The 17049-nt window shown below is 44.7% G+C and overlaps 1 protein-coding gene across 1 annotated transcript in view; it reads right to left on the bottom strand.

The window, feature by feature from the left end:
• LOC139574165 (short transient receptor potential channel 7-like) overlaps positions 1-17049 on the bottom strand; it is a 53138-nt gene that overhangs the window by 19803 nt on the left and 16286 nt on the right. Inside the window, exons 3-5 of the mRNA XM_071398403.1 lie at positions 12733-12915; positions 10295-10459; positions 1642-1858 (exon numbers count right to left, since the gene is read on the bottom strand). Of these exons, the coding sequence (XP_071254504.1) occupies positions 1642-1858; positions 10295-10459; positions 12733-12915 (565 nt within the window). The remainder of the gene's footprint in view (positions 1-1641; positions 1859-10294; positions 10460-12732; positions 12916-17049) is intronic.

Below are 17049 nucleotides of genomic sequence, written 5' to 3'. Positions count from 1 at the left end.
GATGTATTTCAAGGCCTACCTTCAAACTCAGTGCCTTTTTGCTTGACATCATGGGAAAATGAAAAGAAATCAGCCAAGACCTCAGGAAAAAAAATTGTAGACCTCCACAAGTCTGGTTCATCCTTGGGAGCAATTTCCAAACGCCTGAAGGTACCATGTTCATCTGTACAAACAATAGTACGCAAGTATAAACACCATGGGACCACGCAGCCGCCATACCGCTCAGGAAGGAGACGCGTTCTGTCTCCTAGAGATGAATGTACTTTGGTGCAAAAAGTGCAAATCAATCACAGAACAACAGCAAAGGACCTTGTGAAGATGCTGGAGGAAACAGGTACAAAAGTATCTATATCCACAGTAAAACAAGTCCTATATTGACATAACCTGAAAGGCCGCTCAGCAAGGAAGAAGCCACTATCCAAAACCACCATAAAAAAGCCAGACTATGGTTTGCAACTGCACATGGGGACAAAGATCGTGCTTTTTGGAGAAATGTCCTCTGATCTGATGAAACAAAAATAGAACTGTTTGGCCATAATGGCCATTGTTACGTTTGGTGGAAAAAGGTGGATGCTTGCAAGCTGAAGAACACCATTCCAACCGTGAAGCATGGGGGTGGCATAATCATGTTGTGGGGGTGCTTTGCTGCAGGAGGGACTGGTGCACTTCACAAAATAGATGGCATCATGAGGTAGGAAAATTATGTGGATATATTGAAGCAACATCTCAAGACATCAGTTAGGAAGTTAAAGCTTGGTTGCAAATGGGTCTTCCAAATGGACAATGACCCCAAGCATACCTCCAAAGTTGTGAAAAAACTGTTTAAGGACAACAAAGTCAAGGTATTGAAGTGGCCATCACAAAGCCCTGACTTCATCCTATAGAAAATTTGTGGGCATAACTGAAAAAGTGTGTGCGAGCAAAGAGGCCTACAAACCTGACTCAGTTACACCAGCTCTGTCAGGAGGATTGGGCCAAAATTCACCCAACTTATTGTGGGAAGCTTGTGGAAGGCTACCTGAAAAGTTTGACCCAAGTTAAACCATTTAAAGGCAATGCTACCAAATACTAATTGAGTGTATGTAAACTTCTGACCCACTGGGAATGCGATGAAAGAAATAAAAGCTGAAATAAATCATTCTCTCTACTATTATTCTGACATTTCACATTCTTAAAATAAAGTGGTGATCCTAACTGCCCTAAGACAGGGAATTTTTGCTAGTTTAAATGTATTAGTCTAAGGTGTATGTAAACTTCCGACATCAACTGTATGTGTGTGATTAATCCCCCCTCCCCCAGCTCTTTTTATTTGTCTATTTCTTCCTTCCTTTTTTGCTTTCTTTTCTCCATCCACCATTCTTTCCTTCCTTGTTCCTTTCTTTCTCTCTTAATCCATTCCTTTCAAATCAAACTTTATTGGTCACATACACATATTTAGCAGATGTTATTGCGAAATTCTTGTGTTCCTAACTCCAACAGTGTAGTAGTATCTAGCAATTCACAACTGTACACACAAATCTAAAAGTAAAACAATGGAATTCTCATTCTGTCCTTCTTTCAACCTCTTTCTCCCCCTCTCTACATTCATCTGTCTTTCCCTTCCTCCCCTCTCTCTCCCTCCCACCCCTCTCTCCTACTCACCCAGCACGCATTTCATGATGAGCATCTCGGTCCAGGAGAACTGAGTGGTCTTGACCCGGAACACCTGGCGAGGGTGGTCAGTGATGGTCTCGTTGGGCAGATTCCTGACCCCCTCGAAGCGGTCCGAGGCGTTGATGACCAGCAGGCCCAGGAAGAGGGTGAAGGACACGGCGTGGGCCACAAACTTCATGAAGGGACTTCTCAGGATCTGACCCAGCTGGACAAAGACAAAAAAAACACCCTGCCTCGTTACTTGCACCAACACTTGCCCTTCTCTCTTCTTACTAGCACTTTGCCTTCGGCGATTGAGGAAAGGTTTAACTTGTTATGAATGTGGATATGTGGTTCACTTACCTAGCAAACACAAGATGATTGGTCTGGATAAGAGCATCTGCTTAAATGACTCAAATGTAAATGTAGTACCATGGTAAACGTGTACATGGTATGGAAAATACATTCCCCTTATGAAGTCTGTTAAAGTAAACAGTATCCCTGTCAGGAGGAATAATAAACTAGATGGAACTGGGAAACACGGAACTGGTCTACCCTATGGCCAGGAACCAGAGGCAAAAATAGAGACGAAACAAGACATACACAAAGCAACCGTATTACTTTACATCAGCTAGCTATTTGTAAATCATAATAATGTAGCTAACCAGATAGTTTAACAGGCAAAAGTGACCTAAAACTAATAGTATGCAAGATAGATGTCAATTCTTCCTGGGTAGCAAACTAACAATTATTTGTGGCTATCTGGCTAGCTACCAGTACTAGTAGCTAGCCAGTTAGCCCTATTGACTTATTATTGGTTTGCGATCTATAGTACGTACAGTTGAAGTCGGAAGTTTACATACACCTTAGACTAATACATTTAAACTCAGTTTTTCACAATTCCTGACATTTAATCCTAGTAAAAACTCCCTGTCTTAGGTCAGTTAGGATCATGTCAGAATAATAGTAGAGAGAATTATTTATTTCAGCTTTTATTTCTATCACATTCCCAGTGGGTCAGAAGTTTACATACACTCAATTAGTATTTGGTAGCATTGCCTTTAAATGGTTTAACTTGGGTCAAACATTTCAGGTAGCCTTCCACAAGCTTCCAACAATAAGTTGGGTGAATTTTTGCCCATTCCTCCTGACAGAGCTGGTGTAACTGAGTCAGGTTTGTAGGCCTCTTTGCTCACACACGCTTTTTCAGTTCTGCCCACAAATTTTCTATAGGATTGAGGTCAGGGCTTTGTGATGGCCACTCCCATACCTTGACTTTGGTGTCTTTAAGCCATTTTTTCACAACTTTGGAGGTATGCTTGGGGTCATTGTCCATTTGGAAGACCCATTTGCAACCAAGCTTTAACTTCCTGACTGATGTCTTGAGATGTTGATATGATATCCACATAATTGTCCTCCTCATGATGCCATCTAGTTTGTGAAGTGCACCAGTCCCTCCTGCAGCAAAGCACCCCCACAACATGATGCTGCCACCCTCGTGCTTCACGGTTGGGATGGTGTTCTTCGGCTTGCAAGCCTCCCCCTTTTTCCTCCAAACATAACGATGGTCATTATGGCCAAACAGTTCTATTTTTGTTTCATCAGACCAGAGGACATTTCTCTGGTCTTTTGCTGTTGTTCTGGTATTGATTTGCACTTTTCGCACCAAAGTACATTCATCTCTAGGAGACAGAACGTGTCTCCTTCCTGAGTGGTATGACGGCTGCGTGGTCCCATGGTGTTAATACTTGCGTACTATTGTTTGTACAGATGAACGTTGTACCTTCAGGCGTTTGGAAATTGCTCCCAAGGATGAACCAGACTTGTGGAGGTCTACAATAATTTTTCTGAGGTCTTGGCTGATTTCTTTTCATTTTCCCATGATGTCAAGCAAAGAAGCACTGAGTTTGAAAGTAGGCCTTGAAATACATCCACAGGTACACCTCCAATTGACTCAAATTATGTCAATTAGCCTATCAGAAGCTTCTAAAGCCATGACATATTTTCTGGAATTTTCCAAGCTGCTTAAAGGCACAGTCAACTTAGTGTATGTAAACTTCTGACCCACTGGAATTGTGATACAGTGAATTATAAGTGAAATAATCTGTTTGTAAACAATTTTTGGAAAAATGACTTGTGTCATGCACAAAGTAGATGTCCTAACTGACTTGCCAAAACTATAGTTTGTTAACAAGAAATTTGTGGAGTGGTTGAAAAACAAGTTTTAATGACTCCAACCTATGTGTATTTAAACTTCCGACTTCAACTGTAGGCAGGTAAACATGCCAAAATGGACACAGCATGTATTTATTAACGTATCAAGATTGAATATTGTAGTCAGGCAATATATGAGATGTGACTAGGCAACATTTAATTACGCTTCAGCTGAAAAAATGGCCAAAATATATCTATATATTTTTTTACATGGTTGCGTCATATTCCTTTGCATACTTTCTGTTGAAGCTTGCAATGATGCATGAAACAAAATATGTACTAAGGGAGTACTCATTCGAGGAGTGCCCTCCGTGCTCCGTTTCGCATACTTTGATTTGGGCTCATACTCCGACCCTCCCGTGCTCGGAGCACGGTAGTATGCATTATGAGAAACACTCCAGGTTCGTCCAGGGATCAGATCAGTCGGACATTGAGTCAGACTCAATACTCCTGTGAATTGAATAGAACATTTCTCCTATTGGAGTGTAGACAACATCAAAATGTGTTATTGACAATTCAGTGAACAATGTCCAGACATCAAAGTGTGTTGCTATGTGTGAAGAACGTCCACGGTCAGTTTCACACACATTATTTATCTCCCCTACATCAGAAGCAGTGAGGAGAGATTCAGTAAGTGAGACAGAGAGAAATAAGAGAGAGAGATGTGAATTTCACAGGGCCTTGTTGTGTATTCTATTTTTCAATACTAACCCTGGAGGATCCAGCTAAGCCTCAACGCGATGGGAGAGCTAGGGAGGAGACGCACCTTCACAAACGCATGCAGATCGACACACTGAAAATGTGCATTCAATATGCGCTCAAAACACAGGCACACGTATTTGTGAATGTGAACCTTTCACATAAGTACAACCATTGACACGAACACCCACAAAAATATGTAGGAAGGCTGAGAAGGAGGGGGATGAAACAGTATTGGCCAGGTTGTTCATTTAACAACCCACAGCCATCACATTCATTGTGCTGTGTGTGTGTGTGTGTGTGTGTGTGTGTGTGTGTGTGTGTGTGTGTGTGTGTGTGTGTGTGTGTGTGTGTGTGTGTGTGTGTGTGTGTGTGTGTGTGTGTGTGTGTCTGCTTATATGTGCCCCTCTGTTTTTAATCAAGGCCATTAGCCGATACAGGTCATTAAAATCAGTCCGATATCAACCAACCGATGGATCAAGGTTGCTGTTCGCCACACACACACACCGCCATCTAATCCTAATCAATCAGGTGTGTGTGTTTTTCCTATCTGTTTTCTTTGGACAAGGACAGGCTACGTACCAAATTGCACCTTGTTCCCTATATCATGTAGCTCACTACTTTTGACCAGGGCTCACATGGCTCTGGTGAAATGTAGTGCGCTATATAGGGAATAGGGTGCCATTTGGGATTTACACACTGTTTTTCTCAGTAGTTTTAGGGGGGAGAGAGACCCCGCCCCCACCACTCCCTCCCTCCATCCCTCTGTCTGTCTCCCTGTTCGACTACCCCAGTCTCCCCACGTCGCCCTCCCTATTTCCCCACCCCTCTCTCTGTCCTTCTCCCTCAGTCAATTCCTTCTCTCGCCCTCTCTCCCTCATATCTATCCTTTAATTTCTGTCCCCATTCCTCTCCCTCCCCACTTATCTCTTCCTCTTGGCCTGCTCTCTTTAGCTCTTTCCTTTCTGTCTCGTCAGAGGACTTGCCTATGTCAGAGAGGAAGCTGAGATGGGCCTGCCAGTGGAGGTTAAGGTTAGTGTGACCTCTACAGTATCTGCATGCTGTGGGGGTTAAGGTTAGTGTGACCTCTACAGTATCTGCATGCTGTGGGGGTTAAGGTTAGTGTGACCTCTACAGTATCTGCATGCTGCGAGGGTTAAGGTTAGTGTGACCTCTACAGTATCTGCATGCTGTGGGGGTTAAGGTTAGTGTGACCTCTACAGTATCTGCATGCTGTGGGGGTTAAGGTTAGTGTGACTTCAACAGTATCTGCATGCTGTGGGGGTTAAGGTTAGTGTGACCTCTACAGTATCTGCATGCTGTGGGGGTTAAGGTTAGTGTGACCTCTACAGTATCTGCATGCTGTGGGGGTTAAGGTTAGTGTGACCTCTACAGTATCTGCATGCTGTGGGGGTTAAGGTTAGTGTGACCTCTACAGTATCTGCATGCTGTGGGGGTTAAGGTTAGTGTGACCTATACAGTATCTGCAAGCTGTGAGGGTTAAGGTTAGTGTGAACTCTACAGTATCTGCAAGCTGTGGTGGTAAATGTTAAATTTCGACAGTTAAGTTCAGGCATTTATTCAGAATGCGGGCAACCTAATCACATTATGATCCCTTAGAGCAGTGGTTCCCAAACTCTTTATAGTCCCGTACCCCTTCAAACATTCAACATCCAGCTGTGTACCCCCTCTGGCACCAGGGTCGGCGCACTCTCAAATGTTGTTTTTTGCCATCATTGTAAGCCTGCCACACACAAACTATACAATACATTTATTAAACATAAGAATGAGTGTGAGTTTGTCACAACCCGGCTCGTGGGAAGTAACAAAGAGGACCAGGGCACTCTTATAGGACCAGGGCACAAATAATAATATAATAATAATCAATACTCTTGCTCTTTATTTAGCCATCTTACATATAAAACTTTATTTGTTAATCGAAAATTGTGAATACCTCACCACATGTTAATGAGAAGGGAGTGCTTGAAAGGATGCACATAACTCTGCAATGTTGGGTTGTATTTGAAAGAGTCTCAGTCTTAAATCATCTTCCACACACAGTCTGTGCCTGTATTTCGTTTTCATGCTAGTGAGGGCCAAGAATCCACTCTCACATAGGTACGTATTTGCAAAGGGCATCAGTGTCTTAACAGCGCCCAATCCAGATATCTGGCAGTGGCTTCTGATTAAAGAACATTTTCACAGAACCACTTGCTTATCTTGTTCAGATATCGGTAAGTGGACTGGCAGGGCATGAAATGGATAATGAATCTAGTTGTTTGTGTCATCCATTTCGGGGAAAGTACCTGCGTAATTGCGCACCCAACTCACTCAGGTGCTTCGCTATATCACATTTGACATTGTCCGTAAGCTTGAGATCATTTGCACACAAAAAATCATACAATGATGGAAAGACCTGTGTGTTGTACTTGTTAATGCAGACAGAGAAGAGCTCCTACTTCTTAATCATAGCCTCAATTTTGTCCCGCGTATTGAATATAGTTCCCTGTAATCATAGATTCAGATCATTCAGGCTAGAAAAACATCACCCAGATAGGCTGGTCGTGTGATAAACTCGTCATCATGCAAGCGGTCAGACAAGTGAAAATGATGGTCAGTAAAGAAAACTTTAAGCTCGTCTCTCAACTTAAAAAGAAAATGTGTCAATACTTTGCCCCTTGATAACCACTGCACTTCTGTATGTTGTAAAAGCGTTTTATCGTAGCTGCCCATATCATTGCATAGTGCAGAAAATACACGAGAGTTCAGGAGCCTTGCTTTAACAAAGTTAACCATTTTCACTGTAGTGTCCAAAACCTCTTTCAAGCTGTCAGGCATTCCTTTGGCAGCAAGAGCCTCTCAGTGGATGCTGCAGTGTACCCAAGTGGCATCGGGAGGAACTGCTTGCACGCACGTTACCACCACTATGTCTCCCTGTCATGGATTTTGCACCATCAGTACAGATACCAACACATCTTGACCACCGAAGTCCATTTGATGTCACAAAGCTGTCCAGTACTTTAAAAATATCCTTTTCTGTTGTCCAGGTTTCCAGTGGTTTGCAGAAGAGGATGTCTTCCTTAATTGACCCCCCATAAACGTAACGGACATATACCCGGAGCTGTGCCAGGCCCGCCATGACTGTTGACTCATCCAGCTGTAACGCATAGAATTCTCTGGATTGTATGCGAAGCAGTAATTGTTTCAAAACATCTCCTGCCATGTCACTGATGCGTCATGAAACAGTGTTGTTTGATGGAGACATTGTCTGTATAGTTTTTTGGGCCTTTTCCCCCAGCATTGTCCCAGCCATATCCGCGGCAGCAGGAAGAATTAAGTCCTCCACAATAGTATGAGGCTTGCCTGTCCTAGCCACTCAGTAGCTCACCATATAAGACTCTTCTAGCCCCTTCTTATTAATGGTATCTGTTGATTTTAGACTGTTCCTAGGCCGTCATTGAAAATAAGAATTTGTTCTTAACTGACTTGCCTAGTTAAATAAAGGTAAAATAAAAAAATAAAAAAATATTTTTTTTATACATGTCTTACTACTCGAAAGTCGTCTTAATTCTCGCTCAAAAAACTCCTGTGGCTTATTTTTCAAATTGGCATGTTTTGTTACTAAATGTCGACACAAGAGTGAAGGTTTAATCTAGTTGTGAGATAGTACTGTTGCACATATAACACACTGTGGCTGAGGAAAGGCACTACTCCCAATATAAGTGAACCACAAATCAATGTATTTCTCATCATATTTGCGCCTCTTCGATGGTCCAACGTCCCTGTCTGTTGTTCGGTGCATTCCCAGGTAAGGGGGCAGTAGCTCTTCAGCTGCATCAGATTCACAACTGTCAGTGTCCATGCTAGCTGGGTTAACAACAAATGTAGACTTACTGATGCTAGCATTGGATGTGCTCGTGGAAGCAGAACAACTTGTGTCGTCAACAGGTGCAGGTGTAGTACTGCTGGTAGTACTAACAGTAGAGCTGGTATGTGTCTCTATGGACACGGGCCTTACTTTTCTTTTTACATACATCAATTTTCGAGCAAACGGAATGAGCACCAGCTACGTTTGGCTACATATGGACCATTAGTGGAATTCCCGCCAGAGAGTATTGGATGTTAATGATTTGCCTATGCTACCTGTATTTTACATTTTGTTGTTATTTCGCTGAACACTAGATTGTTTAATAAAATTTTTGGCAGTGAAGCTAAAAATACAAAATAAAAAACTCACCCAAATGTATAGCTCCCATGGAAAATATAAATGGACTGTTAGAAAATAAGAATTTAAAAAATATATGTTTTTAATAAAAAAAAATGTGAATCACAATTTAATTTGGCGTACCTGTACCCCAGTTTTGGAATACCTGCCTTAGAGGATCTGTAGTGTGTGGGCGCGTCAGTGGAGGCTGCTGAGGGGAGGACGGCTCATAATAATGTCTGGAATGGAGTCAATGGAATGGTACTAACTGTCACGCCCTGATCTGTTTCTTGTGTTTGTCTCCACCCCCCCAGGTGTCACTTATTTTCCACCATGTATTTATCCCTGTGTATCCTGTCTCTCTGTACCAGTGTATTTATCCCTGTGTATCCTGTCTCTCTGTACCAGTGTATTTATCCCTGTGTATCCTGTCCCTCTGTACCAGTGTATTTATCCCTGTGTATCCTGTCTCTCTGTACCAGTGTATTTATCCCTGTGTATCCTGTCTCTCTGTGCCAGTGTATTTATCCCTGTGTATCCTGTCTCTCTGTGCCAGTGTATTTATCCCTGTGTATCCTGTCTCTCTGTGCCAGTGTATTTATCCCTGTGTATCCTGTCTCTCTGTGCCAGTGTATTTATCCCTGTGTATCCTGTCCCTCTGTACCAGTGTATTTATCCCTGTGCATCCTGTCCCTCTGTACCAGTGTATTTATCCCTGTGTTTCCTGTCTCTCTGTACCAGTGTATTTATCCCTGTGTTGTCCTGTCCCTCTGTACCAGTGTATTTATCCCTGTGTATCCTGTCTCTCTGTACCAGTGTATTTATCCTTGTGTTTCCTGTCCCTCTTTACCAGTGTATTTATTCCTGTGTATCCTGTCTCTCTGTACCAGTGTATTTATCCATGTGTTGTTTCCTGTCCCTCTGTACCAGTGTATTTATCCCTGTGTATCCTGTCCCTCTGTACCAGTGTATTTATCCCTGTGTTTCCTGTCTCACTGTACCAGTGTATTTATCCCTGTGTTTCCTGTCTCACTGTACCAGTGTATTTATCCCTGTGTATCCTGTCTCTCTGTGCCAGTTCGTCTTGTATGTTTTCAAGTCAACCAGCGTTTTCCCCGTGCTCCTGCTTTCTATTTCTCTTTTGCTAGTCCTCCCGGTTTTAACCCTTGTTTTCTGGACTCCGTACCTGCCTGCCTGACCATTCTGCCTGCCCTGACCTCGAGCCTGCCTGCCACTCTGTACCTCCTGGACTCTGAACTGGTTTAGACCTTTTTGCCTGTCCACGACTATTCTCTTGCCTACCCCTCTTTGATTGTTAATAAATATCAAAGACTCCAACCATCTGCCTCCTGTGACCCATCTGGGTCTCGCCTTGTGCCTTGACACTAACGTGGTTTCCACGTGGTTGATACCATTCCATTGACTCCATTCCAGGCATTACTATGCGCTGCCCTCCCCTCAGCAGCCTCCACTGGTGTGCGTGCGTGCGTGTGTATGTACATGCGGCATGCATGTGTGTGTACCTGAAGTGCATAGATGCATTACCTTGCTGCAGGGCATGATCCAGTAGGCAATAGCCAGGAAGGGCAGTCCCACGGTGACCCCTAGCACGGTCGAACACTTGACCCCGATGGACTGCTGCCTCAGACCTGACAGGTTCTCATACCAGATAGTCAGCAGCTGCTGCTGGCAGTTAGGGTGCGCCACAAACTACACACACACAGAGAGAGAGAGAGAGAGAGAGAGAGAGAGAGGGAGAGAGAGAGAGAGAGAGAGAGAGAGAAAGAGAGAGAGAGAGAGAGAGAGAGAGAGAGAGAGAGAGAGAGAGAGAGAGAGAGAGAGAGAGAGAGAGTGAGAGATGAAAACACTTACAAACTGGTTACAGGTTACAGCAGTGTGCAAACACACTGTAAAAAAAAATATTAAAGCTAAACTCTTCTGAAAGTGCTCTCTAAATGGACCTGTTCTCCCTGTCAGCTATTCTCCCTCTGTCTCATCGAGGAACAGTCTGTATTTAAATAGAGATTGTCGTCAGTCTCAATCCACCGTGGACAGACTGAAAAATAGAGGGAGAGGGACAAAGTGAGGGAATGCAATTTGTGAGTGATATCCATCTGTGTGTGTGTGTGTGTGTGTGTGTGTTACGTGTGTGTGTGTTTATGTGTGTGTCCATCTAAAAGCCAACAGGATCACGTGTGTCTGTGATTTTCAGATTTTCACTGTGTGTGTGTGTGCGTGTGTGCAATTAAACAATGAATAATAATTTGGAGGGTGCTTGTATTTGTCCTGTTACACACCCGTGGATGGACACTTGTACATGTGTGTAATGGAAACGTATTTCTTGCATATCCCAACACCCTCTGAGACACCCGCAGATAATGGGGTCACCATTGTCCAGCGTCCACCCCCCGGTCTGTGCATGTGTGTGTGATTTCCAGATTTCCAGTGTTTGTGTGTGTGTGTGTGTGTGTTCCCTCAACAGGTCACTCAATCAGCACAGACCATCTACTGACATTCAAGGATCATTCATGACTAACCACAGCAAGCACACATACAAATAAAAACACACACACACGCTCCATATGCTTGGAAGCGCAAGCACATGCACACACAAGCACACACACAAGCACATACACGCACACACACCCAAACACACACACGCACACACACTACGACTTCAACACAGCAACAAACAATTCAAATTAAACAGTGTCCCTCGTTCCTCCACCCCCTTGGTGATTGCAACCATCTTCATTGACTCATCATGGGAACCCTGTCACTAGTTTGTATGTCAATATGTCGAAGTCTTTGTGCATCTGTCTGAGAGTGCCCATGCTGTGTGTGTGTGTGTGTGTGTGTGTGTGTGTGTGTGTGTGTGTGTGTGTGTGTGTGTGTGTGTGTGTGTGTGTGTGTGTGTGTGTGTGTGTGTGTGTGTGTGTGTGTGTGTGTGTGTGTGTGTGTGTGTGTGCGAGTGCGTGCGTGGGCGCCTGCCTAAGCGAACGTGCGTGCGCGTGTGTATGTTTCCCCCACTGAGTTTACACAATAGCACTCAAGGCCACATGGTTGTCATAGCAACCCATCCTCCCCCTCATCTGGCAGGTTGATTAACACACTCAGCTGTGGTCACGCTCCCTGGTTTGGGAAAACATCCCAGGCACTACACTTTACCGTTTCCCTGGAAGCTCACACGCAGGATGGACGTTTCACTATTCAGTTGTAGCCCTGAACTAGCTCACCTGACTCACCTAGTCAAAGGCTTGATGATTAGTTGACAAGTTGAATCAGGTGTGTTAGCGCTGCAATAGAACAGCAGGGGGTCCCCGAGGAGAGGTTTGAGAACCACTGCTCAATGAGTTGAATCAGATTTTTTTTGTCCGGGACTACAACAAAAATGTGTGCTGTTGGGGGTACTCGAGGACCGGAGTTGTGAACCACTGCCTTAGATGATATGCGAGGTAGTATGAACCGTATGGTACTATGTCTCACAATGTTTACATATAGGATGTTCAACCATAAGGTCAGAGAAACTTATTTACCTTTTTTGTTGAAATGTGTTTGTGTGAGTGCCTGTGTGTCTCTGCGAGTCCCGGGTGATGTAGGGAGAGGGGACTTGGTTTCACAATTAGCTGAAACACCTCTGGTATTCTGACACAGAGACTCGTCTGATATTTACAAATGCTACCAGGTATCGGGACACACGAGCACAGAAATGTGTATCACTGCATCGCTACTACAATACTACACCACTGATCCAATGTTTTCCCTGTGAGATGGTCCAGGTTGAACATAAATCAACATTTCCCGCTCCAACAAACACACAAATGGGGTCAAATGCTACATGAACAATCAATGATATCAGATAGAAATGATGACATGTACACTAAACCATAAAAAAACATGAACACACACTGTATATATATGGTCATTTACAGCAGTGTCAAGTAATGCGATCAGGTTGTGGTCCTGGTTTTAGAGGGTCTCACCTTCTTGACCTCGTATTTGATGGCCAGTTTGACGCGTTCGAGGCAGGGGCGGTTGTTGTCACTGGGCGGGGCATTGTCCACGTCTCCGTTCAAGATGGCCTCCACCTCCTCTGTGTCTCTGCACTGGTCCAACACCCCCACTACAAAGTCCTTACACTGCATGGACAACTTCCTGTAGTCATTCTATGGAGAGAGAGAGAGAGAGAGAGAGGGCAAGAAGACAGTGAATGAGAAAGAGCGGCAGAGAAAAAGGGGAGAGATAAGGAGAGGGTGAAGGAGGATACAGAAGAGGAAGATGTGAGGAAGAAAAGGTGGGAAAAGAGAGAGAGGAGAATGGTAGAATGTTCCTGTGCGGCTAGTGTTTGTATGATGACTTATTTGGCGAATTGTTGGAAGCTCCCCACTGCCGTCAATTCAACGTCTAATCCACGTTGGTCCAACGTAATTGAATCGATGTGAAGACAATGTCGATTCATCCAGTGTGTGTCCAATGGGACAGGGGCAGCTCTGGAGCCAATTTCACACAGCTTTCAGCTCCGACACCACACTCCCCCTCCTCCATCTCCGCTCAACCATAGCTCTTCAGGCCAGTGCCCGAGGCCCCTCAGATGCAGTTACACACACACACACAAACACTCATTAACAAAGAAACGACCACACACACACACAAGCACACGCGTAACACACAACCAGAGATCCCTCATTGTCTTTCATGCATTCGCACAAGAGCATACAACATCTGCCGACCCGTCCCTCCCTGGACCAGACAAAGTGGTTTGTAGAGCCAATTGTCGACAGAGACTAAAGTCTAATTGTATATGCATAGCTGCACTGTGTTCAAACCAACGAGTACAGCTCAGTGATAACACCGCAGGTATAAGATGTCCCCGACGGGCTCCCTCTGCTACGTGATCACCACTTCATACCAAGCGCGTTAGTATTAGCTCGCTCTCCCCTTGCTTCTCTTCAGGACAGAAACAATCCATGGTTCCATTTGTCTTCGTTCACTTCTATGCCACCCTTAAAAGGGGCAATCAGCAGTTGCGACATTCCTTTTTTTGGACTTAATAAATGAATGATATGTACCCGTTGATTCTTGAGCAATATAACTTGTCGTACTCCATCAGAAGCCAAAATATAAGCAAGTATATAATCAAATAAAATGTAAACAAACACTATATAGCCTCAACATATGGTTAAAATGTTGATGTCATGGAGGGTCAATCCTTGCATCCATAGCTCTGTGTATGAATTTGAGAGTGATTCAATTTCTCCAGCCCCATCCCTCAGCTTTTTATTGAACCACGGGTGAACCAGGGGTGGGGAGGCCACTTTCTTACTCTTGCTACTGCTGATTGCCGCTGCAAGGAATTTTGGACGCCTCGAACATAACTATTTCCTTTGACTCAGGGATCGTCATTCTATGATGGCGTGGCTAGCCGTGTTTGAATACAGAACATTGTAATGAGGTTCTAGAAGACACATGATAATTATTCCACCCTGCAGCCATTATCCACATGCTGATGATACCACCATACTAATTGATGGAAATTCCACATTATACAGAGCCACACTAATGACTGACAGAGAGAGCGAGAGAGAGAGAGAGGAGGAGGGGGGGGGGGGGGGGGGGGGGTGACAGTGAGACAAAGAGGAAGAGAAGATGGTACATTCATACATTCTGAAGTGACATTTTGCAATGTGCCAATGAGAATGACTGATCCCTCACTCTAGGCCAATGGAATTGAGTGTATTTAGGCACTCAGGGGACAATAAGAAAAAGGTAGGTGTTAGGAACCCATGAATGAGCACACACACACACACACACACACACACACATCATGAAAGAGGCAGAAAAAAGATGAAGAGGTAGGGAAAAAGTTTTTGAGAAAGGGTGGACAGAAAGAAACCCGAAAAGGAGAGATGGAAGGAGATGGAAAGAGATGGAAAATGCTGAAAGATATAGAGAGAAGAAATGGAAGAACTAGTGAGGTGGAAAGAGAGAGGAAGAGAAAGAGATGAAGAGAGAGATGGGTGAGGAGAGAGAGAGAGATGTGGAGAGAGAGAGAGAGGTGGAGATCTCGTGACCCTGTTCTGCTGATTGTGACTCTGTGGCGCTTCCCTCTCCAGCTGTGATTAGACACAGGTGCTCCTCACCAGCCAATTTCACACCTCTGAGCACTTGTGTGTGTGTGTGTGGACGTGTTTAACTATTCTTGTGGGGACCAGAAGTCAGAACATTTTGTTAGTCCCCACGAGGTCAATTGGTATTTCTAGGGGGTTTAGGGTTAAGGTTAGAATTTGTGTTAAGGGTTAGGGTTAGGAGCTAGGGTTAGTTTTAGGGTTAGGAGCTAGGGTTAGGTTTTGGGTTAGGGATATGGAAACGAGACTGAATTGTGTGTCCCCACAAAGTTCGTTTTACAAGACTGTGTGTGTGAGAGAGAGAGAGAGAGAGAGAGAGAGAGAGAGAGAGAGAGAGAGAGAGAGAGAGAGAGAGAGAGAGAGAGAGAGAGAGAGAGAGAGAGAGAGAGAGAGAGAGAGAGAGAGAGAGAGAGAGAGAGAGAGAGAGAGAGAGAGAGAGAGAGAGAGAGAGAGAGAGAGAGAGAGAGAGAGAGAGAGAGAGAGAGAGGAAGTATTTGGTGTTCCTCTGTCGGTCAGTAAGTTAGTCCATTGGCTCCCATAACAATTCTTAGATGTGAACTATAGTCTCTCCACCAATGGAAATACACTGAGTGTATAACACACTAAGAACACCCCCTCTTTCCATGACACAGACTGACCAGGTGAATCCAGGTGAAAGCTATGATCCTTTATTGATGTCACTTGTTAAATCCACTTCAATCAGTGTAGATGAAGGGGAGAAAGGTGAAACATTGTATATTTTTCCTAATATTTAGTTGCACCCCCTTTTGCCCTCAGATCAGCCTCAATTCGCTGGGGCATGGACTCCTCAAGGTGTCAAAAGCGTTCCACAGGGATGCTGGCCCATGATGACTCCAATGCTTCTCACAGTTGTGTCAAGTTGGCTGGATGTCCTTTGGGTGGTGGACCATTATTGATTCACACAGGAAACTGTTGAGGGTGAAATATTCAGCAGAGTTGAATCTCTCCACTGGGATTCTCTGCCTCTAACCCTGTTACAGGGGCTGAGTCACTGGCTTGCTGGTGCTCTTTCATGCCGTCCCTAGGAGGGGTGCGTCACTTGAGTGGGTTGAGTTACTGACGTGATCTTCCTGTCTGGGTTGGCGCCCCCCCTTGGTTTGTGCTGTGGTGGAGACCTTTGTGGGCTATACTCGGCCTTGTCTCAGGATTGTAAGTTGGTGGTTGAGGATATCCCTCTAGTGGTGCGGGGGCTGTGCTTTGGCAAAGTGGGTGGGGTTATATCCTTCCTGTTTGGCCCTGTCCGGGGGTTTCTTCGGATGGGGCCACAGTGTCTCCTGACCGCTCCTGTCTCAGCCTCCAGTATTTATGCTGCAGTAGTTTATGTGTCGGGGGGCTAGGGTCAGTTGGTTACCTGGAGTACTTCTCCTGTCTTATCCAGTGTCCTGTGTGAATTTAAGTATGCTCTCTCTAATTCTCTCGTTCTCTCTTTCTCTCTGAGAACCTGAGCCCTAGGACCATACGTCAGGACTACCGGGCATGATGACACCTTGCTGTCCCCAGTCCGCCTGGCCTTGCTGCTATTCCAGTTTCAACTGTTCTGCCTGCGGTTACGGAACCCCTACCTGTCCCAGACCTGCTGTTTTCAACTCTTAATGATCGGCTATGAAAAGCCAACTGGGATTTATTCCTGATTATTATTTGACCATGCTTGTCATTTATGAACATTTTGAAAATCTTGGCTCTCTCTAATTTTCTCCTTCTCTCTTTCTTTCTCTCGGAGGACCTGAGCCCTAGGACCATACGTCGGGACTACCGGCCGTGGTGACTCCTTGCTGTCCCCAGTCCGCCTGGCCTTGCTGCTATTCCAGTTTCAACTGTTCTGCCTGCGGTTATGGAACCCCTACCTGTCCCAGACCTGCTGTTTTCAACTCTTAATGATCGGCTATGAAAAGCCAACTGAGATTTATTCCTGATTATTATTTGACCATGCTTGTCATTTATGAACATTTTGAAAATCTTGGCTCTCTCTAATTTTCTCCTTCTCTCTTTCTTTCTCTCGGAGGACCTGGGCCCTAGGACCATGCGTCGGGACTGCCGCCCGTGGTGACTCCTTGCTGTCCCCAGAGTGCCTGGCCTTGCTGCTATTCCAGTTTCAGCTGTTCTGCCTGCGGTTATGGAACCGCCACCTGTCCCAGACCTGTTGTTTTTCAACTC

The sequence above is a fragment of the Salvelinus alpinus genome, chromosome 4, assembly GCF_045679555.1.
Source record: "Salvelinus alpinus chromosome 4, SLU_Salpinus.1, whole genome shotgun sequence".
NCBI lineage: Eukaryota > Metazoa > Chordata > Actinopteri > Salmoniformes > Salmonidae > Salvelinus > Salvelinus alpinus.
The sequence above is the reverse complement of the archived record's forward strand: the minus strand, read 5'-3'. Positions and strand labels throughout refer to the sequence as shown.